General features: G+C 46.9%; 4 protein-coding genes across 9 annotated transcripts; 3 read left to right on the top strand and 1 right to left on the bottom strand.

Annotated features, from left to right (window-relative positions):
- The first annotated feature begins 157 nt into the window (after nt 1-157).
- On the top strand, nt 158-1,686 carry ndufb9 (NADH:ubiquinone oxidoreductase subunit B9). The gene is made up of 4 exons (XM_053863182.1): nt 158-286; nt 741-933; nt 1,001-1,114; nt 1,454-1,686. The coding sequence occupies exons 1-4, from the start codon at nt 198-200 to the stop codon at nt 1,583-1,585; spliced, it is 528 nt and encodes a 175-aa protein (XP_053719157.1). The 5' UTR covers nt 158-197; the 3' UTR covers nt 1,586-1,686.
- An 830-nt stretch (nt 1,687-2,516) lies between these two features.
- Nucleotides 2,517-13,278, bottom strand: LOC128757973 (fibrinogen-like protein 1). 6 transcript variants are annotated; one of them, XM_053863666.1, is made up of 11 exons: nt 12,619-13,277; nt 10,334-10,915; nt 10,030-10,249; nt 8,503-8,609; nt 6,842-6,980; nt 5,037-5,922; nt 4,160-4,388; nt 3,951-4,085; nt 3,670-3,886; nt 3,376-3,571; nt 2,517-3,091 (listed from the first exon to the last, which is right to left on the bottom strand). In XM_053863666.1, exons 6-11 carry the CDS (start codon nt 5,676-5,678, stop codon nt 2,945-2,947), a joined length of 1,566 nt encoding a protein of 521 aa, XP_053719641.1. In that variant the 5' UTR covers nt 5,679-5,922; nt 6,842-6,980; nt 8,503-8,609; nt 10,030-10,249; nt 10,334-10,915; nt 12,619-13,277; the 3' UTR covers nt 2,517-2,944. The 6 variants fall into 6 exon arrangements, with proteins under 6 accessions (XP_053719641.1, XP_053719639.1, XP_053719644.1 ...); XM_053863664.1 differs by having other exon boundaries at nt 6,842-10,249; nt 10,334-10,685; nt 10,796-10,915; XM_053863669.1 differs by having other exon boundaries at nt 5,061-5,922; nt 6,842-10,249; nt 12,619-13,278.
- On the top strand, nt 9,969-11,213 carry LOC128757974 (pro-opiomelanocortin-like). The gene is made up of 3 exons (XM_053863671.1): nt 9,969-10,000; nt 10,149-10,266; nt 10,407-11,213. The coding sequence occupies exons 1-3, from the start codon at nt 9,969-9,971 to the stop codon at nt 10,836-10,838; spliced, it is 582 nt and encodes a 193-aa protein (XP_053719646.1). The 3' UTR covers nt 10,839-11,213.
- Nucleotides 13,279-14,455: 1,177 nt separating the features above from the next.
- gnb3b (guanine nucleotide binding protein (G protein), beta polypeptide 3b) lies at nt 14,456-20,564 on the top strand. Its single transcript, XM_053863917.1, has 9 exons — nt 14,456-14,642; nt 17,090-17,203; nt 17,276-17,421; nt 17,564-17,627; nt 17,987-18,143; nt 18,201-18,267; nt 18,361-18,562; nt 18,631-18,847; nt 19,756-20,564. Exons 2-9 carry the CDS (start codon nt 17,135-17,137, stop codon nt 19,860-19,862), a joined length of 1,029 nt encoding a protein of 342 aa, XP_053719892.1. The 5' UTR covers nt 14,456-14,642; nt 17,090-17,134; the 3' UTR covers nt 19,863-20,564.
- Nucleotides 20,565-21,024: the final 460 nt, after the last annotated feature.

Here is a 21,024-nt window from a genome sequence, read left to right as displayed (position 1 = left end):
CTAATTGAAAAAAAAAAAGATTAAATACAACCCATCAATATTATAATAAGATAAACATATATGCAGCTGTAACGAGGCAGGCGAAGTTAGCAATCATGAACCGTAAAATGAATTGCGCTTAACGAGCACAGTTACGGTCGCCCTGTCAAACGCCACAAACTCCCAGAATCCACCGCGCGGCGGTCGGAGAGGTGAAAATGGCGTCGGCGTTTTTATCTCACCAGCAGAAAGTTCTGCGACTTTACAAGAAATCCCTGCGACATTTGGAGTCCTGGTGTATCTATAGGTCAGAGGAACCGTCCATTTCACATGTCTCTGGCCGTTGTCGCGCTACACGCGTCCATGTGCCTGTGTTCACTGCTGTTAAGCTAAAGCTAATGCTCACCGGGTCACCTGCAAACTCAAACCAGGCGCTAACAGTTCCATTCCTCGTTTATATTATTGTCCCGTTAAAACCTCGTTAATGTAGTATTTCATTTACATGTATGTAGCTTGTCTCATGCTCATCTGTGGTTCACCCGTAGCCTGTCACTCACCTGACACGCTCCCTTCAAGCTAGTTTATGTTTAATGAATTAAAATGGTGTATTTTTTCGTAACCGTCTCTTTATATTTGCGCACCAGCCATTTATTTAAGAACAAATACCCTGTTTTCCCAACCGCAGTGTTGTCATATTTCAGTGTGGGATAGTGTTTTCATGGCTGTTGTATGGCCATTGTTGTTTACAATCCTCCCCGCAGAGACAAGTACCGGTTCTACGCCTGCATGCTGCGGGCCCGCTTCGACGAGAACAAGCATGAGAAGGACATGGTGAAGGCCACGAAGCTGCTGAAGGAAGGAGAGGAAGAGTTCTGGAAGAGGCAGCATCCTCAGCCCTACATCTTCCCCGACTCCCCCGGAGGGACGTCCTATGAGAGATACGAGTGCTACAAGGTGCCTGGGTCGCACTGCTCACGCTGTTAGCTCGTGCTGCTGCTGATGCTGTGTTGTGGCCCCATAGGTTCCAGAATGGGTCCTGGACTACTGGCACCCATCTGAGAAAGCCATGTACCCAGACTACTTTGCTAAGAGGGAGCAGTGGAAGAAGCTGAGGGAGCAGAGCTGGGAGAGAGAGGCGAGTCATTAGTCTTTATTATACTGTGATGTGTTTTTCTTGTTATTCATTTTATTTACTGATCACATTTTACTATTTTTTCAGTTTTACTATTTATTTAGATTTTTTTCAGCTAGCTACTTCATATCATACGATAAAACATAAAAGTCTGTTAACTGTTAAGTTATATTTAATTAGTTAAATCATAATTGTTTTCTTTGAATAGCAATAAATGTCATGGCAATAATCTGAGATTTTCATTGGAAATTCTCTGGACAGATTAATCTGCCGGCAGACTCTAGTTCTTCTTCATAAGAAAGATATTGGAGAGATTATCATGATTCATTTTGATGGTTCCAGGTGGCTCAGCTGGAAGCTGAGACTCCTGCCGGTGGTCCCACCAGCGAGGCCCTGCCCCCGGCCCGGAAGGAGGGCGACCTGCCCCCCCTGTGGTGGCACATTGTGACCCGCCCACGGGAGCGCCCCACATAAATTAAACTTGTGTCAGCACCTGGGACTGGACCACCCAAAATAGAACTCTGTTTGTCTTCAGGTGTTTCCATGTGAAAATAGCAATCAATAAATATGACTAGACCTGGTTGTGTTTCTTTCTCTCTGTCGTCTTGACAGCACTATCTTCTTACGCTCCGTTCTCATGGTGTGTGTGCTTGTGTTGCTTTCATTTGTCACTGAATGAAACACTTCACTAAGTCTTTTAACATTCTGTGGGACTTGGATTTATTCACCACCTGAACTAGTAATAGATTCCTGACTCTTGATCTGTAGACCAGAACTGCGATGACTTGTCACAGGCATCTCACTCTTTGTGCTTTACTTTCAAATCTCTGCCATCGTGCATTTTTTTTCTTTTTTGCCAACGTGATGCTGTGAATCTTGGCCTCCGGCATTTTTTTGGCATCCTCTGGTAGTGGGTAGCTTCTGCACCCAGATTCCAACTTGTGATTCCACCACATTATCTATGGGACGCCGCATCACCCACCCAGCTACAGAAGACCATCGCAGTGATGTAATTTGTTACACATTTGTTTGCTAAATGTTTGTTTTATTCTATCCTATAATGAAAATAGGAGGCAGAAAGTGGGGCAAATAACAGATCAGATTAGATGAATTTAGCATAGATAACCTTCCAGACCAGCGTCGAAGAGCCTCACCTTATTATCAAATTTCTTTTCTTCTATTAACATTTCTCTTGAGGCCCAACTTTTGGTTTTCATTCACTCAATCCTTCATTTTTTTCTGTTGATACATTTGGCCAATCTAGAATACTGAGCGTGATGGGGGAGGTGTCCCACCTCTCTCCGTTCTCGTTGCTGGGATGCCGTTGGTGCTGGGAGTGCCAAAAATGAATGACTCGTATTTAAAACTCATTGCCTTTTCTTTTTCATTTTTATTCTGACAATTATGGCTCACAAATCTGACTCATGCGAACAGGTAAAGAACAAGAAGAGTTTTAATTGACAGTACAAAAAGCGTGACAACATTGCATAAGTTTAGTTTTTCATGAGTCATGTTTACAGAGTAAATATCAAACTTGCCCATTTACAAACCAGGGGCTTCATTGAGAGATTTGAGAAGAGAGCATCACAACTAAAATAAAAAATCTGCTGCAAACTTTATTGAATCACAATTTTCAATGTTTCTTTTGCTTTAAACTCTGAATATTTGGCATCGAGAAGTAAAAAAAAAGCACAGTGAAGGAAGCAGAGGCGAAACAAAATTGTTTTAAAATAAATAAAAAACAGAACCAGCAAAACAAAACGTCCGGAAATCTTCAGCTTTCATTGCTATCGTAGCGCCCTCCGGAGGCCAAACGTGTCACTGCACCGACAATCACGGCGACGGCCGGGTCCTGAAGTCGCGAGGTCTGATCATCATAGAAACACTTTTTAAAGAGTAAAAGTCGGAATCCTTCCAAGAAAACCAAACCATTCCGTCCGGGCCCAAGGCGTTCTCGGCCTTCAGGGTGTAGTGCCCCCCCTGGAGAAGGATGAGAAGTTACCGTTATACGTGCAGAACACAAACATGACCTAAGAAAAACACATGCACTGCAGTGCACATACTATTACTCCCATATTGTCAAGCCATTTTAATGCCATTTTGGACGATTAGTTCCACACTTGTGGAGATAAACATGATTGTTTTTCAATAGAAACCTGGCATATATCATGAACATACTGTAACATTAACACAACTGGCACAACCACCTGTGTATTTATGTATTGCTCATGATCTCCATGAAGGTGCGTCACCACCGTGCCCACCTTGTAGTAGACTCCGTTGAGGTTGGCGTAGAAGCACTGGTGGAACCACCAGCCGGCATGGCTGATCTCAGCACAGATGTCGCCGGTGTCCGGCGTGCTGAAGCTTCTCCGGTCGTGGTACCAGCCGAATGAGTCCTCCACGGTCCCGCTGAAGCCCGACACATGCAGGCGGAACCGGTTCTCCTCGTCTTCGATGCTGCAGACAGAGGAACTTGTTGATCTCACTGAAGATTCCCGTTTGTTAACTCATTCTCTGCTTGGATTGTTGGGGCTTTAAGGGAAGGGCGTATCTACCTGAAGCTCCTGTAGAGGGCGTGTTTGTGGGCGTTGCTCCAGTCCTCCATGTCGATCCGAAGGCCGTAGCGACCCTTGCTGGTCAGCTGGTGAAGCTGCTGGTTCCCCAGCCAGTGTTCTCCATGCGGCTCCCCAAAGCCGTCGCGGTACTCCGACCATCCGCGGTTGAAGCTGAGGGAACCGTTACTCCGGCGCTGGAAGACGGTCCAGCCACCGCCTGACTCGTCCAACACACACACACACAGGTGGGAAGGGTCCTGGCGGTCAGAGCTGAGACTCACCTTCGGTCTCCATGTCGCAGTAAACCGATGAGGTGACGCCCGGCGACAGGACAATGGTGTAGACTCCGGAGCGACGGACGCCGTTGTGAAAGAGCGACGCACAGTCAGACGGGCAGAGAGACAGGTACTGTCCGCCTGATGGGGTCGATGGAACAGTGCGGTCACATGGCTTTGTCATAAACAGGGGACGGTTCAAACAGCAAGGCGACCTGGGGCCAGTGAGTCTCTCTGGTTGGGCGAGCCGGCGGCGTCCACCACGTTGACCATGCAACTGCGGCTCACGTGCTGCATGGTGGCGCTGAGGTTCTGCAGCTGCACCTGCAGCTCCTGCAGCAGCATGGAGTGCACATGCAGCAAGGTGCTGGTCTCACTGTGACGGCGCTCCAGCTCGCGGAGGCGCTGGACCAGGGTGGGGTCCGAAACATTGCTCTTCTCACTCTAGCAGACGCAGGAGAGACCCACACAATGATGACGGAGTCTTTCACCGACAACAGTTTCAACGGACGCGACTAGTTTCCCCACACAAACACGGACGCTCACAGAAGCTGGCGCAGGATATACTGTATCTCTAAAAGGGTCAGGGATCCTGTCTCTGCGTCGGGCAGAAGGAGGACGTGGCTAATCTCCACCGTCCTCGGGTTAATGAGGCATTAGTGGAGTCAGATAACAAGTTGATGAGAAGGGAGAAGACAAGGTGACAGTCCTGGTTGTATAAGCCTTCCAGGTATCTGACAACCTGTTCTCCAGTGTCTGGGCTGCAGAGGTGTCAAACTCATCAGGCAAGGGGCCACATTTTCACAGGCTGAGCAAAGAATGTGTGACTCTTTAAAACACATCCTTCACCACAGACTCATAACATTTTGGGGGCGAATATCAGGAAAACACTTGACTCACTTTAGGTCATGCTACGCTGGTGAGCTACTTTTTGGTGCACTGTTAAATCTGTGGCTCTGACCGTGTAAAAAGACCCAGTCGGCCAGATTTGGCCCCGAGGCCTTGAGTTAGACACATGACTCCGTCACTATGTTTCTCCAGGGCCTTGTCTAACCCCATCCTTCCCTGCTCTCCAGAGTGTTGGCTCCATACCTTCCATACCTTCCACTTCCGTACCTGTCCCTCGATGGCGCTGACTCTGTATCTGTGGTCCCTCAGCTCCTCCTGCTGCTCTGACAAAGTCTCCTTCAGCTGGGTCAGCTGCTCCTTCCGGTTCTGGTTCTCGTGAAGCCAGAAGGAGATGTCGTCGGTGCAGCGGAACATGTCCGGGCAGCGCTTCTCCGTCTTGCCCACCGGGGGCAGTGTTGCCGTCAGCCTGCACTGACCGTCGGACAGTTGGCTGCTGTGCTCGCCGCACGTCGCCAGGGGGCGTCCTGAAGTCTGGTGCTGGATTTTATTAAGGCTATTTTCAGAGTGAGCACTGCTGCGAGTGACCAGCGGGGCATCAGGGTCAAACTCGGAGTGGGTCTCCTGGAGGTATTTGGGCCGATGCCAGTCAGCATCCTCGTAGTTATCCTTGCTCAGCTCCGGGAAGAGAGGGTTTGCCTCCCGATACTCTTCATCTTCTTGTGTGTCCAAGTGGATGTTGAAGTCGGAATCCTCGATGCTGTTGTCATTGTGAACGCTTGAGTGTGAACTGTTGTGTTGAGCATCTGGTGGCTGGTCCCTGAACGCACCAGGAATGAAACACAAGCTGGTGCGCAGGACGAGCGACAGAAAGATGGACATCTTCATCCTCGACTCAAAAGCAACTCGTCCTTCCTGGTTTGACAAAATGAGGGGATGCAGGTCACATGACCCGGACTCTGAGAGTCAAACCATGCCAGGCCGATATGTTGAAGCAGGTTTGAGGCGAAGGTGACGATGCAACACCCCTCCATGAGCGTCCGCAGGCATCCTCCGCACACTAAAGGGTGAAGCTTTGTTTAAGGTCAACCTGCAGTCTTAACATCCGTTGCAGCCGTTGTAGCAGCAGTATCTGTCGGACAAAAGTTTGAGATGTTTTCTCTGAAACTTCAAACTTATACATTTTATTTTGACACTACACTTCCTCCTCTTTGAGCGTGAGATTTGATTGCTAAAGAAATAGAAACACAATAGGCAATGACATATATGCATTCATATTCATATATGCTGTCCTCCCAGAGAGCAGCTGGTTGGTCTCTCTACTCAGCCAAACAGCTCACAAGTCCCGCAACAGCAGCAATACATGCAATCCATACCTTTGACTGTTGGTGAGAGGAAACACTAGCGCAGTGTTTTTCGACGTTTTTCAAGCCACAGCACATTTCGTTTGTTGAAAAAAATCCCGAGGCTCTCCACCAAAGGAAGCTCAACAAAAGTGCTTGGTCGAAAGACCTGTAGAAAATCCCTTTTAATTTGTGAAAAATTGAAGCAACTGAATATTTTTAGATGATATATATATTTTTTTTTTTATGGACTATTATTAGTCCGGTTGACTTGATTCAAACCGTCGCTGCGTGATGACCCGGATAACTGAGCACTCTCACAAACATCTTTATGATTCAAAGCATCCAATCCAAGACAACCAGTGTAGCCTTTTTCCCAGAGAAACCTGGAGAGGCTTCAGTGCAGAAGTGATGAATGTGTGTCTAATAAATATCCACACACCATCAATCTCAAGCGATGAAATCAAGAGACACGGAGTATTTAGGTATTGATCAGGTGTGCGTCACTGGCACATGATCGCCACCTCCTGGCAGACCCTGATTCACACACTTGGAGGTGCCGCTAAATACGCTAGCTAACAAGCAAGTCCCTGCTCCACAAAGACGCACGGCACTTCCAACAAAACTGTTCAGAACCAGTTGCCACAGCTTTGCACAAGCAAGTCTCTCTCTCTCACACACACCCACACACGTGCGCACGTCTCCTACCTGCAGCCCGAGTCCTGTGTTGCTACATGTGTGTGAGGAAATGTGGTCAGGAGACGGTGGATTGTGTGTTTGTGTTTCCCCAGCAGCTGGTGTGACATCTTATCCTTATAATCCTCTGATGGGATTGGACGCCAACGTTCTGGAAAGTAATAGATTGCATTTCATCGGATTTGTCCGCTGAAAGATACACCGACTTATGCAAGGCCATTAAGAGCGGCCCTTTTCAAGCGGGACACCGGATCAAAATTAGGCCAACAAAAGGAGCAGAGGCGCCTGGTGAGGGCGCGGTGGGTGAGGAAGCTGCGAGTGACGCCCACGGCAGATTCAGCAGTTAGGGATGGGACTTTAACACGTTCACTTCACTTGATCAATTACTGAAAACTGGCTTCCACAGGGAACATTCTCTGTCACCAGTTCCAGGTGCAGCACATCATGCACTGTGATGTCATGACCAAACCAACCAAGGTGAAGGAGATGAAATGAGATTGAGCTGGAAATGTAATTTTAAAAAATTCTGGATAGAAGCACGTTAATCCCCCTAAATCACTGTTAACTATTGGGCGTTTTTTAAATCTCAAAAATGTATTTAAGTATTTTTTTTTATTTTTATATTAATTATTTTGTTTCTACAGTGTTGACTGTGTTGTTGCTATGTCAATGTCTCTCAAGTTTGAATTTAAAAAAGCTCTAATGACTCAAGTAAAGGTATCTGCACCGAAGCTCACCGACAGGACTCCGGAAATCAAAATGGATTTCAGTGGGAAAACCGACAGCTGACAGACTGAAGAGAGGAGAAGTGATAAGACTGCTGCTTCTTTCTGCTCCACTGAAACCACAGTGAAACAGGAGAGTTGTCATTGCATGTTTGACGCAGGACTGAAACAAACTTCTTCTACATCAGTGTTTTCAGTAAAGGTTCGACTGGTCACATGACTAATAGAAATGAATGGGGAAATCTTTGGAACAACCGCAGCTCCAAATGAAGCTGTGGATCACAACCAAACTTCGATCACGTCCGAGCCTCCCTGTTTCCCGTCATTTACAAAGGACGACACCGAACAAGACTCTTGCTTAGCAGGTCTCCAGGTCTCTTAAACCCAAACAATGAATCTGGAAAATATCAAAAGAGCTGTGTGAAAGATGGTGAAGGGGAAAATATTGGTGTGTGTTTGACTGAGGAAATACTTGTTATTAGGTGGCCTTGGTGGATAAACAGGCCGACGTCTTTGTCTGGAAACAAGCAGATCATGAATGCGAAATTTAGCCTCCAATAATGAGAGTAGCCACTGATGACAGGTTCTGTGAGACTCTCACTTCCTGTGAACGCAGCTCCGCTTATGGACACTTCAATGAATAAAAGTTTGTTTGGCCCTGGACTGGTGTTTAACAAGTTAGAGTCGGAGCCCACTGATCTGAGACCATGAGCAACATCACTTCAACTTCAAATCCAGTTGAAACGGAGCAATTATTTCCTGCAGCCGAAGCAGAGTTAATGATGTTTACCGCGAGGAGAGGCGGCAAAGGTCAGGATTCGTTCTGGCTGGAGCCGTTTCATCCCAGCGAGGCTTCATTTCATGCCCAGAGCCTTTGACACGCTCGGGTGACAAATTAAATTCCAAAGATTCATCACATCTAATCCCCCTCTTTGTTACTGTACACACCTGCCAGGCTCCAGCCAGCGTGGAGGGACGAGGACCATATGATCCTGGTGGTCGGTGGTCAGGGGTGATGATGATGATGCCGAGGTGATGATGATGATGCTGAAGAGCTGGAGATAATAACAGTGATGATGCTGAAGATGAGGATGATGAGGAGCTGGAGATAATAAAAGTGATGATGAAGATGATGATGATGATGATGATGATGATGATGATGATGATGATGATGAAGATGAGGATGATGAAGAGCTGGAGATGATGAAAGTTATGATGATGATGATGGAGATGATGATGATGAAGGTGGGGATGAGCAGAGATGTGAGAAAAATACTGAGGGCAAAAGTTGGTGTTGATCAGACGCATATGCTGCCAGGATGAAGGTGTCGGAGATTTAGGTTGATGATGATGAAGAGCTGGAGATGATCAAGATTATGATGATGATGGTGAAGATGATGATGATGAAGATGATGATGATGATGCTGAAGAGCTGGAGGTAATAACAGTGATGATGCTGAAGATGAGGATGATGAGGAGCTGGAGATAATAAAAGTGATGATGAAGATGATGATGATGATGATGATGATGATGATGATGAAGAGCTGGAGGTAATAACAGTGATGATGCTGAAGATGAGGATGATGAGGAGCTGGAGATAATAAAAGTGATGATGAAGATGATGATGGTGAAGATGATGATGATGAAGATGATGATGATGATGCTGAAGAGCTGGAGGTAATAACAGTGATGATGCTGAAGATGAGGATGATGAGGAGCTGGAGATAATAAAAGTGATGATGAAGATGAAGATGATGATGATGATGATGATGATGATGAAGATGAGGATGATGAAGAGCTGGAGATGATGAAAGTTATGATGATGATGATGGAGATGATGATGATGAAGATGATGATGATGAAGATGATGATGAAGATGGGGATGAGCAGAGATGTGAGAAAAATACTGAGGGCAAAAGTTGGTGTTGATCAGACGCATATGCTGCCAGGATGAAGGTGTCGGAGATTTAGGTTGATGATGATGAAGAGCTGGAGATGATCAAGATTATGATGATGATGGTGAAGATGATGATGATGAAGATGATGATGATGATGCTGAAGAGCTGGAGGTAATAACAGTGATGATGCTGAAGATGAGGATGATGAGGAGCTGGAGATAATAAAAGTGATGATGATGATGATGATGATGATGATGCTGGTGCTGCTGGTCAGAAGGATCCAGCAGTGTGTGTGTGTGTGTGTGTGTCTGGGGCAGGTGTTCAGAGCAGTGGAAATTGTAAGGGTCTCAATTAAACTGGACAGAATTCTGGGATTGACGTCAGCGTGTGTGTGTCCAGTGTGTGTGTGTGTCCAGTGTGTGTGTGTCCAGTGTGTGTGCACGGGTGGCAGCGCGTGCGTGTTGACTCTGGCTATAAAGTCGTCTTGGAACTGAAAAGCAGTGAGATGAGCAGCAGATGGAGAAGAAACAAGGCAACAACCAAGTCTGGTGAGTTCTGCCCTCACTCTGATACCGACCCGCTTCATCCCCAGCCTGAGTCGCTCTCCTCAGTCACCAACACTTGGATCCGTGGATTCAGGCGGTGATGCTGGAGGGGGAGAACTCTCTCTGACCGATGCTTCTCTGCTGTTCACAGGAGAATGAGCGCTGCGTGGCTGACGGTGGCTGTGCTGCTGCTGTGTGGAGCGAAGGGAGCCGCCAGTCAGTGCTGGGACCATCCCAAGTGCCAGGTCATATCTGAAGGCGGGATGATGGTAAACAAACTTCTGAAAACCAAAAATATTTATGACTTTGCACTGTAACTTTAGTTTACACCGGCACCTTTGCTCTCTTGTGTTCAAAGTCTGTTCATACGTGAAGCTACACTCCGTCTCCGTCTTCCTCTCACCCTCAGGAATGTACCCAGCTGTGTCGCTCCGACCTCAGTGAAGAGCAGCCGCTGCTCCCCGGAGACTCGCACCTTCAGCCTGCCTCCGCCGAGCTGGACCTCTCCCCGGCCCCGGCCTCTCAGGAGAAACGCTCCTACTCCATGGAGCACTTCCGCTGGGGGAAACCCGTCGGCCGCAAGCGTGAGGCGGCACTGGAGAAGGAGGAGGAGCCGTCTGAGGACACGGTGTGGGAGGTGCGGGAGGAGAGGAGAGCAACCGGGGAGGACCGGCTGCAAGGGCCCGGCCTGGAGAAGAAGGACGGGTCGTACAAGATGAAGCACTTCCGCTGGAGCGGCCCGCCGGCCAGTCGCCGCTCGCTCAAGAGCTGGGGGGAACAGACCCAGAGGTCACTGACCTCGCTGCTGAAAACCATGGCCGGCAAGGATCCGCAGCAGTAGAGAGGGAGGTGATCACAGGACAGCAAGGTGGTTTTGTCAGGTGTCGTGCTCACGTTTCAATCTGTCCGCAGCTGCTTCTAGAAGTCAAATATTACATGAAGATTAGGAAACAATAATTCATGATCATGAAGCTTCAACAAGGAAAGACGCTCTACAGAAGCAGACGGAAGGATTCAACCCTTTAAAGTATTATTTCCGGATGAATTTCAAGCTTTATTTTTGTGTAAGTGGAGTATTTTCATGAGGGTGAAACCGTTATAGATATTTATACACAGTTTGTAATACTCGATTCTAGAATTCTCTGTTTCAGTCAGACGTTTGCACCAAGTTAGAAGTGTTTTCAGTGTTTGGAAATGAAATGAAAATAAAGTGATTTGCAAGCAAATTTGACGCCTTCAGTCCAGTTGTGCATTAAAAACAAACACAAACGCGAATAAAGCAGAACGTTTTACGAAGATGAGTTAGATACATATTGCTATATTGGGGGTACGACACGAGAGAATAAAACAAAGGATCAAAGTTTAATTCATTTACATTCATGTTGTCATGATACATGAATCGGGTTTGTAACTGACACGTGTATTTTAGCTGAAAATGAGAATCTAGTCATTGAGACTGAAAACATGCACAACACCTTTGACCTCGCGTTTGAGAGTTCAATTCTATTTTTCAACACATGTAAAGGTTTAGTACTCATTGTCATGGAAATAAATTAAATGAAGAGAGGGCGATGGAAACCGAGAAAAAGCTTAAGTTAGATTCGAAAAATGGAAAATGGAAGATGCAAGAGCGTAAGAAAACCAAGCTCAACCGATGACATCTACTGGCTGTGTAAAGCAACTGTTTAAACTACGTTCTGAATAGCTGTGTTCGCATATTTATGACAACAACAAGTGTCATTATGGGAAAATAATTTGATATTTGATTTAAATATTTTTGACATGATTTTAATTAATTTCTAAACACGCATCAACTTCTGTTATGTCAAATGAATTTAACCACTCGTCACTACACAACTTATTTTTCTCATAATATTCATTTCCTGTGACCTGAACCGTCATCCTGTGGGTGGCAGTGTTGCGACACAAAACCCATCATGCCTTGCTGCGCTTACTATCTATGCTACTGGGGGTGAGAGGCAGGGGACACCCTGGACAGGTCGCCAGGTAATAAAGGCCTCACATCGACAAACACTCACTCACACACATATTACTGGCAATATAGATTCTGAATGTTTTTGGACGGTGGGAGGAAACCAGAGTGCCTGGAGGAAACCCACACAACTCCAAAAACAAGTTACAGAAGTACACGTCGTATCGCTGCCGTATACAACCCAAAGCGTCCCAGCGTCGCATCACGTCTCCACTGACCTGGCAGACTTCCTGTCTACCTCATTCTCAGGAAGGACAGGGATCTGCGCGTTCGGTTCGGTCCTGAGCTTGTTAGCTCAAGCAGTTGAGTCGCCCGCGTCTGTTCCAGCTCATTGGCTCAGATTACAGGGCAGATGATGATGGCTCGTGGGCTAGTGTGTTTTAGAGAACTGTCCGCTGCCAAGAGATTCTCATGACGAAAGCAAGAGAGTCACCTGATGCCGTTTCTGTCACCTCACAAATCCTGAGGTCCGGAGCAGCATCTGGCGCCAAGACTAGCTCAGCAAACAAAACCAAAATAAATCAAAACAGAGCAAGGGTTCAGTGAGCCCTGCGGATGGACCTGGTCAGGTGACCACATTCAGATTCTCTTTCTCCGAAAACATTTGGTCACAGCTGAGTATATTCACCTGAGGGTGGGACGTGGACCTTCCCCGCTTCACTTCAGTAGCAAACCAGAAGGTCAAATGAGAGGTGGTCCAGTGGGCGGAGCTACAGGACCAGGCCTATCAGTGCGTTCGCTCCGTCGCTAACATCCACCTCTCTGAGTCCTTGATTGTGAAACTCTGATTTCCACTCCTGATCCACTTTCTGCTGCGGTTGTCAGGTGTGACGCACGTTTATCCCGACCTGCTCTAAATCCCTAACGGGATTACGTGTCCCCGGATATCCCATTAGACCCCGATTACTCGGGATCAGCTCATTAGCTCCGACAAACCAAGAACCTCCAACCAAGACCAGCAGCTCCCACTTGGATTTGGCACCATACTCCCCCGACACCTCGAACATGCACTCGTCCCTCCCAAGTCGTTCTTCAAACACGCCATTCATGAGGGCCCAGTGGGCCCCGACTCTGGCTCCTGGCTGCTGGTGCAGCAGGCTGCCATCACCCCCTTCCACGGGCCACTGAGTCTACAGATGGGATACATGAGATGGGTGGAGGGAGAAGACTGAAGACGTCACTTGAGAAGCAACGGGTTGAGACGGCTAACAGTGCTGGTGGGAATATTGGGATATTCTGGGTTTGTCAATTGATGTAAAGCAGATAGGTGGTGTAGGATCCATGTCACGGAGGTAACACACTCTAGGAAGCACAGACACAGGAATATAACAGGAATATTCCAAGGCGTTCCTTTCCCTGGTGAGAGGTATAATCCCCAAGGGACCATTGGTCAGTCCCATGGCCTCGTGTCCATCTGTCCACCCATCCATCTGTCCGTCCGTAATCCATCCTTCCACCTATCCGTCCGTCCATCCATCCATCCGTCCATCCATCCATCCATCTGACCGTCCATCCGTCCGTCATCCATCCTTCCACCTATCCGTCCGTCCATCCATCCGTCCGTCCATCCATCCGTCATCCATCCTTCCACCTATCCATCCATCCATCCGTCCGTCCGTCCATCCCTCATCCATCCTTCCACCTATCCATCTGTCCTTCCATCCATCCATCCATCCATCCATCCATCTGTCCATCCATTAATCCATTCATCCAGCCATCCATCCATCCCTCATCCATCTTTCCACCTATCCATCCATCCTTCCATCCATCCATCCATCCAGCCATCGATCCATCCATCCATCCATCTGTCCATCCATCCATCCATCCATCCATCCATCCATCCATCCATCCATCCATCCATCCATCTTAGCTTATTCCTTAATAGCAACTAACACGTTTTCTTTTCTTTTCCCACTGGTCCGACTCCATCAGATTGAACTCGAGGTCCGCAGGCCTCATCCGCCCAGGGATTTAACTACTCTTGTCCGTTGGTAACAACATAAATTTCATAATTCACTTCCACAGTTGAAGCATTTGCAGCAACGATCACTACATAATCACATAAATCAGATGTGTTCAACTTGGTATTGACTTTGTTTTCCAAAATGATGTTTCACAGCATGAACTCACAGGTTCGATTCCCTGCTCCACTCCACTCCTTGCTTTTGCAAAAATACATTTAAGCCGTGAGCAAACTGTGGAGTTGGGAGCAGGTGGGTTTCCTGTAGTATTTCGTCATTCTGCAGCAGGAAACTGAAGCTCTCCTCCTCCGCTTCGACTTGCTGCGCCTCGTACTCTTTTGATTTCTCCGTTGTTTCTTTGGTCTTCCTGCATTTCCTGTCGCCTCACTCCTCACCTGCTCTTATCTTCTGACCCCATAACCTGATTTTCTGTCCTCCAATCGGTTTACCTTCCTGCTCTTTGCGTTCTGTCTCCCTTGCTCGCTCTCTATTTCCATCTTTGAGCTTTATCCCTTCATCCCTGATCTCCTTCATCCTCTCCAATCCTCATCTGTTCTTCAGCGAGAGGAGAGACTTTTCCACTAGTCACCTGCTAGCAGTCGGAGCGTCCTGGGATTGTTGGATCTACCGGAGCGGGAGGTTCTGAGACCGAAGCTGCTCGGGAGCAGGAGAGGAAGCCTCGCGCGGAGAGGTGCGGATCTGCCTCTGCTTCTTCTGTCGCTGACGGTGCCGTCCGGACGTCACAGTAGGGTCAGAGTTTGAGTCGAGCAGATGAAAGGTGGTTTGATAGCTAGCAAGGTGCACAGCAGTTAGCTCAGGACAGCATCAGCTATCTGTCAAACAGGACCAAGTCTGACTTCAACTTACCTTAACATGCATTTGTCAAGTCAAATCGGTGAAATTTAGCTGTAAACCTTTGCATCCAGAGGCTCATCCAGGATTTCTTTGTTTTATCTTGATCAAATGTAGATTACAGATGAGGACTGACACTCAGTGAGTGTGTAACTGCCACATTTGAAGAGTCATGTCCGTAAAATGGCATTCATTCTAATCTTTTTTCAGTGTTTGGATGCTGACTCTACTCACACTGTTTACAACAGGTGTGGATTGTTGTTGAATCCAGTGAGAGGTCGCAGCTAACTTGAAATGATCTGGTCATTTGGGAAACATGCGCCTTGTCGTGACAGAAAATGCGAAGACAAAACTGGTCATTAGCTTTGTCAGCTCCTGTGGGTGACCTTCGATTCAGTCGAGCAACATTTTACTGTCTGTGGTGTCAGGGTGCAGTGGCTTTCTGCGACAGCATTTAAGCTACAACCGATATTTCCGATATTAGACGTGTCCAAAGTGATGAACTAGCTAGCGTCGCCAATTTTTTGCTTTAGATTCTCACGTTTCATGTGATTCATGTGGTAAAGCTAAGATTATTACCTAAGATTTTGGGGTATTGGACCCAGCCTGGGCCAAAAACGCCCGAGCTCTTGAGACTACATCTGAGCTCAGCCTCTCTGCTACACCTGCTAAACAGCAGTTCCATTCTGAAATGAAGCGTTTTGGGAGACAGACCCTTCCATCCTTGCAATGGAAGGGTTTATTCTCCTGAGCCGTCACCGGCGATCGGCTAAAGCCTCTGAAGGTGAACTGCTGAAGCTGCCAAAGAGGATTGAGGCCTCAGGTGTGTCGCCCTTAAGCTCCGTCCGTCTCCCAGGACTCGCTCCAAACGGGTCTCCTGAAACATGAGATTTTAAACAACCTGCTTTATCTTTCGGGGCAGAAAGTGGGTTGGAAGCAGAAGTTCGATTTCTGACTTCATCCTCCTCCTCTTCCTCCTCCCGCCTGCCTGATCCCACCGTAGAGAGACAGTAGTAATCGGATGAGAGGAGATTTGCTTCCCTCATGATCTCCTGTGGGATTTAGGAACCTGCATCTCCATCAGCATCATCCACCTTCACCTTTGCTCTTTCCTCCGTCGCTCCGGTAATTTCCTGTTCTCACCTTGAAATACAGGAGCGGAAACAAGTCGAGAGGCCTTTTGGGTTTGAAGGGAAATTCAATACTTTGTTAAACCATCTAAACATGATAGTCTGGGCGAATCAGAACCAACGCAATCGGACCGGTTCCGTTCTTCTGTTGGCCCAGAGCGGAATAGAAAAGGCAAGAGAAGAATACTGCGGAGGTCAGCCGAGGTCACTAGCGACCAGCAAGGCCACTCTCCTTGTCATCACTTCTCGCTTCTCATGGACTCCACAAAACACAGGAGTCTCATTTCGACGTTCAGGACAGTGTTTTTACTTCGCAGCAGGAAGTTTGCTGTCCAGCAAAGCTTCTTGTCAGTGGGCCCAGTCGTGCTCGCGGGTAATTGGCGTTAAATTAGCCCGACGTCAGGATCCGATTACGGAGAATTAGCGACAGCACAGAGAGGAAATTCAATCAAACCATCAGCAGTGATGCTGATGGAGGTTTCTACTCTGCAGATCGATGAGGAAATACAAACATGAACGGCAGGTTCATGTGGAATTACATCAAGGTGAAAGTCCTAATATACATATATATGTATATATATATATATATCATAGTTTTAAAACATATTCAGGCAGTGAAATAATGTAAACATTAATTCGAAAACACCAAATTTTAATGATTATATCACAATTTTGTGTTTTTAATATAAGATTTATATATATATATATATAAATTTGCTGTTTTTAAATTAATGTTTACATTATTTTGATGTGTTTCATTTAACTTCACTGTCTGAATACATTTTAAAACTATGATTTATCATTTTTCCTCAATAATAACACCACAAAAATTAAACACTAAAAATTATTACTATAATGTAATTAATGAAAAGAATGAAGTACCATAGCATGGTGTGCTTAAAATTAAATTTCGATTTATCTATTCTAATCTATTATAAAATGTTTGCTTTTTGGTACATCTTGTGTCAAAAACTGATTTCCAAAATGAATATCAATCATATGTGTGGTGTTCAATCATAACAAACATAAGCAAACCTGTTACTCAACATCATAGTAACTAGGTCTCACTTCGACCCAGATCTCGGCCCGACTGGCACCAGGCTTTAGCTTAGCTAACACTATTAAAGCTCTCCTCTCTTTCCACTTGCTGTTTCAGACCCCATTTTCCTGACAGCCACATCGCCGCCTTGCAACTGTCGCCATGGCAGCTGAGAAAGCTGAGATGGACAAACTGAAAAAGGAGTGCGACGGCCTCCGAACACAGATAGAGGTGAGGCGGGGACCGACTCTCTGTTTGTTCCGAGGGTTCCATCCCTGCTACTATTCTCTCTGTGCCCACTAGGCGGCTCGCAAGGCTGTAAATGATGGCAGCATGTCGGCGGCAGCAGGAAGTGTAGCCTCAGTGGGCCGCGTCCAGCTGAAGCAGAGGAAGACACTCAAAGGTCACCTGGCCAAAATCTACGCCATGCACTGGTCGGCCGACTCCAGGTGCGCTGCGCTGCCTGGCTAAAGACTAATAACTACGGTCTTTTTTAAACAGAAAAACGATCACAGAAATGTTATTATTTCAACTTTTACAACATAAAATGATCTTTATTTTTCTCTAACAAATGGTCTTTTGCGTCCACAGGCAAATGGTTAGCGCGTCACAAGACGGAAAACTGCTGGTTTGGGACACATTCACCGGGAATAAAGTAAGAAACAGCACACGACTCACTGCTGTCTACCACATTCAGTTGCTGTTGCTTAAAAAAACAAGATATTCTTTGTGAATATGAAGCTAATTTTATCCTTAAGTGGCGACGTGCTACATAACTGGTCACATTTTTGTGTTGAAACACCCATCTGTGTGGTTCAAAATCATTAAATCCACTGCTGTGTGGGTGCAATTCCATCAAAATACAGCAGCAAAAGAAGCATTTTGGAAGGTCCGAACCACCCCATGAGTTCACAAGTCACCGCCCCATTTCCTGTTTCCGGTCGTCCCTCTGCGTTTATGATGTTTTTCAAATGAAAAACAACTGAAACACTGAACCCCCCGACTCCCCTCCAGCTGGTGGCCGTTCCCCTAAAGTCAGCCTGGGTGATGAGCGTAGCCTTCGCCCCCTCTGGAAACCTGGTGGCGAGCGGCGGTCTGGACAACATCTGCACGGTCTACAACATCAAGGCTGCCAGTCCCAAGACTCTGCGCGAGCTGGATGCTCACACAGGTGAGGTCGTGTTATGCAACATATGGAGCAGTGGATAACTACGGTTGGTTGGACCAGGTTACCTCTCCTGCTGCCGGTTCCTCAGTGACAGTGAGATCATCACGGCCTCTGGCGACACCACATGGTGAGAGCATTTTTTTATGCTTTATTCCTGAGCTTGAAAGTCATTGTCATCGTGCGAGCCTTGTCGGACTCAACTCCGAATGTTCCCTCTCAGTTGCCTGTGGGATTTGGAGACAGGAAAGCAGAAGACCATCTTCACCAACCACATTGGCGACTGCATGTCTCTGGCCCTGTCTCCGGACATGAACCTCTTCATCTCCGGAGCCTGCGACTCTCTGGCCAAGCTGTGGGACGTGAGGGAAGGAACCTGCAAGCAAACCTTCAGCGGCCACACCAGCGACATCAACGCCATCGCGGTGAGCCCTCATTCAAACCCCTCCAGGGTCTTCTCCCGGGGCTCTGGCTCATGAGCGGCTCTCCACAGTTCTTCCCGAACGCCAATGCCATCGTCACCGGCTCCGACGACTGCAGCTGTAAGATGTACGACCTGCGCTCCGACCAGGAGGTGAACGGATACCAGGACTCCAGCCTCAACGCCGGCGTCACATCTCTGGCCCTCTCCAACTCTGGACGTCTGATCTTTGCTGGATACGACGACTTCAACTGCCACATCTGGGACTCACTGAAGGGCGAGAAAGTCGGTGAGTGACTCGCTCCAGGCTGGGAAGGGAAGTGGAGCTGAGACCAGTGACTCGCTGAAGGTTCAGAGAGTGGCTGAGTGGTTACTCTGCCGACTTTGTTTCCTTCTTTCTCTCTTTCTTTCTTTCTTTCATCCCTCCCGCACTCCCCTTTCATTCTTTCCTTCCTTTCTTTATACCTTCTTTGCTTGCACCCACCCTTCTTTTTCCATGCTTAACCCTTACCTCTTCTTTCGTTCTAACTTTCAAGCCTCCATCCCTCCTGCCTTCCTACCTACCTTCCTTCCTTTCTCCCACTCACCTTACATCTTTCGATCCATTCTAAATCCATCCTTCCTCACTCTGCCATCTTTCTTTCAACCTCCTTCTTCGCTCCCAGAGTCTTCCTTTTTCTTTCTTTCTATCTTCCTCCCTGCCTTTGTGCTTCCCTTCCTCACTTACTCCTATCCACCTTCTCCATTTCCTGATTCCATTCTTCATTCCTCCCTACCTTCCCCTTACCACTATACTTCCTTCCTTCCTTCCGTCAACCCTCTCACACTCCCCCTTTTTTCCATTCTTCATCCCTCCCTTACCCCTTCCTTTGTTCCAATCTTCCAACCTTCCTTCCTTTCACACACTCACCCTCTATCCTTCCTTCTATTCTTCCTCCCTCTCTCTGTCTTTCTTTCTTCCATACATCTGTCCTCGGTCTCCTCCATCCTTCTTTACTTCCTTTCTGACATGCACCCTGAATCCATCCTTCATTCTTCCTCCCTATCGGCATCTTGCTTTCATTCTGTCATTCTTCCATCCATCCATCCACCTATCCACCCACCCATCCATCCATCCTCACTCCACCCTTCCTTCCTTCCTCCCACTCTTCTCCATCACGCTCCTCCACTCACACCCTGTTGTCTTCTCCTCCACAGGTGTTCTCTCCGGCCACGACAACAGAGTGAGCTGCACCGGCGTTCCTGAGGATGGAATGGGTGTCTGCACAGGATCCTGGGACAGTTTCCTCAAACTGTGGAACTAAGTTTCCAGGCCAAAGCTTCAGGAGAGGGGGTAGAGGAGGAGAGGGAGGCGGTGGAGGAGAAAGGGATTAAACAATGGAGGTGAATCAGGTCATGGGGGAGTTTCAGTTTTACTCTCTCTCTCCCCACATCTCCTTGTCCTCCTCGGTCATCTATGCATACGTAAGCGGTGGAGAAAAGCGTCAGGAAAACTTGATGTGTCCGACTGTAAGTAAAGAGAGTTTTACTGTTATTGACAAAAAAAATTAACAGAAAATGTGTAAAAATAAATTAATAAAATAGCACTCTGTGTAAAACAAGAAGAAAAAGATCAACAATGTCCAGCACATAGCTGACAGTAAAGAAGAAGGAGGAGTTATTTTTCTGATGGTTGAAAGCTCAACTTGACCCTGCACTTGTTTAGAAGCACTGACCGTAGCTAGGGTTGTGTAGACGCAGAGTTTATGTACAGTTTCTCTTTTCTTTTCTTTTATTTTTGAGCGGCTCCGACGTCCGCCACTGCAGAAGAGCTAGAGTTCATCTTTTGGTCAACGTGCAACGAGAGATGTCTGTTTTCTGTGGCTCGGTGGAGCCCGTGGTCGAGCCTGCTCATCACTCTGATGACCAGCTGCGTTTCATAGAACGTTCACGAGTCGCCAGTTGCTGTGTATAAAGATCAAATGTTTGTTGAAACGGTTTCTAATAAACATAGAATTCTGCATTAACACATTGGAGAGTCCATTTATCATCACATCAACTATGCTACATCCTCGCTTGTGAACTAAACAGTGCGCTCAGTTTAGAGGGGGCGGAACCTCAGATTTATGTCACACATATATAACAATATAATATGATATGAAGACACAATAAGATACACTGGATCAACGTCAAGAATTAGTCACAAAAAAGGTGAGTGTTAAACAGCATCATACAGTCTTGAAAGGCCACCATTTTCATTGCGAAGGCAAAAGATAAACAATGTAAAAATAATAAACATGATATTGCACTGTGGGTGAATATAAAATATAAATTAAAATCCCCAGAAACAAAATTTTTACTCGTGTTTAATCAAGAGATACAATACGAACACAAGTCTCAGTTCTCCTTCAGCGTAGAGGCAGAGCTTACTTCGGAGAACTTTGGTTACATTTAAGTAACCGACCTCATGGGGGAAATTTAAGAAGG

The sequence above is a fragment of the Synchiropus splendidus genome, chromosome 4 (genome assembly GCF_027744825.2).
Source record: "Synchiropus splendidus isolate RoL2022-P1 chromosome 4, RoL_Sspl_1.0, whole genome shotgun sequence".
Classification (NCBI taxonomy): Eukaryota; Metazoa; Chordata; class Actinopteri; order Syngnathiformes; family Callionymidae; genus Synchiropus; species Synchiropus splendidus.
The sequence above is the reverse complement of the archived record's forward strand: the minus strand, read 5'-3'. Positions and strand labels throughout refer to the sequence as shown.

Excerpts from the sequence above, each read along its gene's own strand:
- ndufb9 (XM_053863182.1), top strand. The coding sequence starts at position 198 with ATGGCGTCGGCGTTTTTATCTCACCAGCAGAAAGTTCTGCGACTTTAC. Across the intron at positions 934-1,000 it reads AGAGATACGAGTGCTACAAG|GTTCCAGAATGGGTCCTGGA; the intron begins GTGCCTGGGTCG and ends GTGGCCCCATAG. Across the intron at positions 1,115-1,453 it reads AGCAGAGCTGGGAGAGAGAG|GTGGCTCAGCTGGAAGCTGA; the intron begins GCGAGTCATTAG and ends TGATGGTTCCAG.
- gnb3b (XM_053863917.1), top strand. The coding sequence starts at position 17,135 with ATGGCAGCTGAGAAAGCTGAGATGGACAAACTGAAAAAGGAGTGCGAC. Across the intron at positions 17,204-17,275 it reads GCCTCCGAACACAGATAGAG|GCGGCTCGCAAGGCTGTAAA; the intron begins GTGAGGCGGGGA and ends TGTGCCCACTAG. Across the intron at positions 18,268-18,360 it reads GCCTCTGGCGACACCACATG|TTGCCTGTGGGATTTGGAGA; the intron begins GTGAGAGCATTT and ends GTTCCCTCTCAG.
- LOC128757973 (XM_053863666.1), bottom strand. The coding sequence starts at position 5,678 with ATGAAGATGTCCATCTTTCTGTCGCTCGTCCTGCGCACCAGCTTGTGT. Across the intron at positions 4,389-5,036 it reads GGAAGTGGAAGGTATGGAAG|AGTGAGAAGAGCAATGTTTC; the intron begins GTATGGAGCCAA and ends TGCGTCTGCTAG. Across the intron at positions 3,887-3,950 it reads CTGCGACATGGAGACCGAAG|GCGGTGGCTGGACCGTCTTC; the intron begins GTGAGTCTCAGC and ends TGGACGAGTCAG.
- LOC128757974 (XM_053863671.1), top strand. The coding sequence starts at position 9,969 with ATGGAGAAGAAACAAGGCAACAACCAAGTCTG. Across the intron at positions 10,001-10,148 it reads CAAGGCAACAACCAAGTCTG|GAGAATGAGCGCTGCGTGGC; the intron begins GTGAGTTCTGCC and ends TGCTGTTCACAG. Across the intron at positions 10,267-10,406 it reads TATCTGAAGGCGGGATGATG|GAATGTACCCAGCTGTGTCG; the intron begins GTAAACAAACTT and ends TCTCACCCTCAG.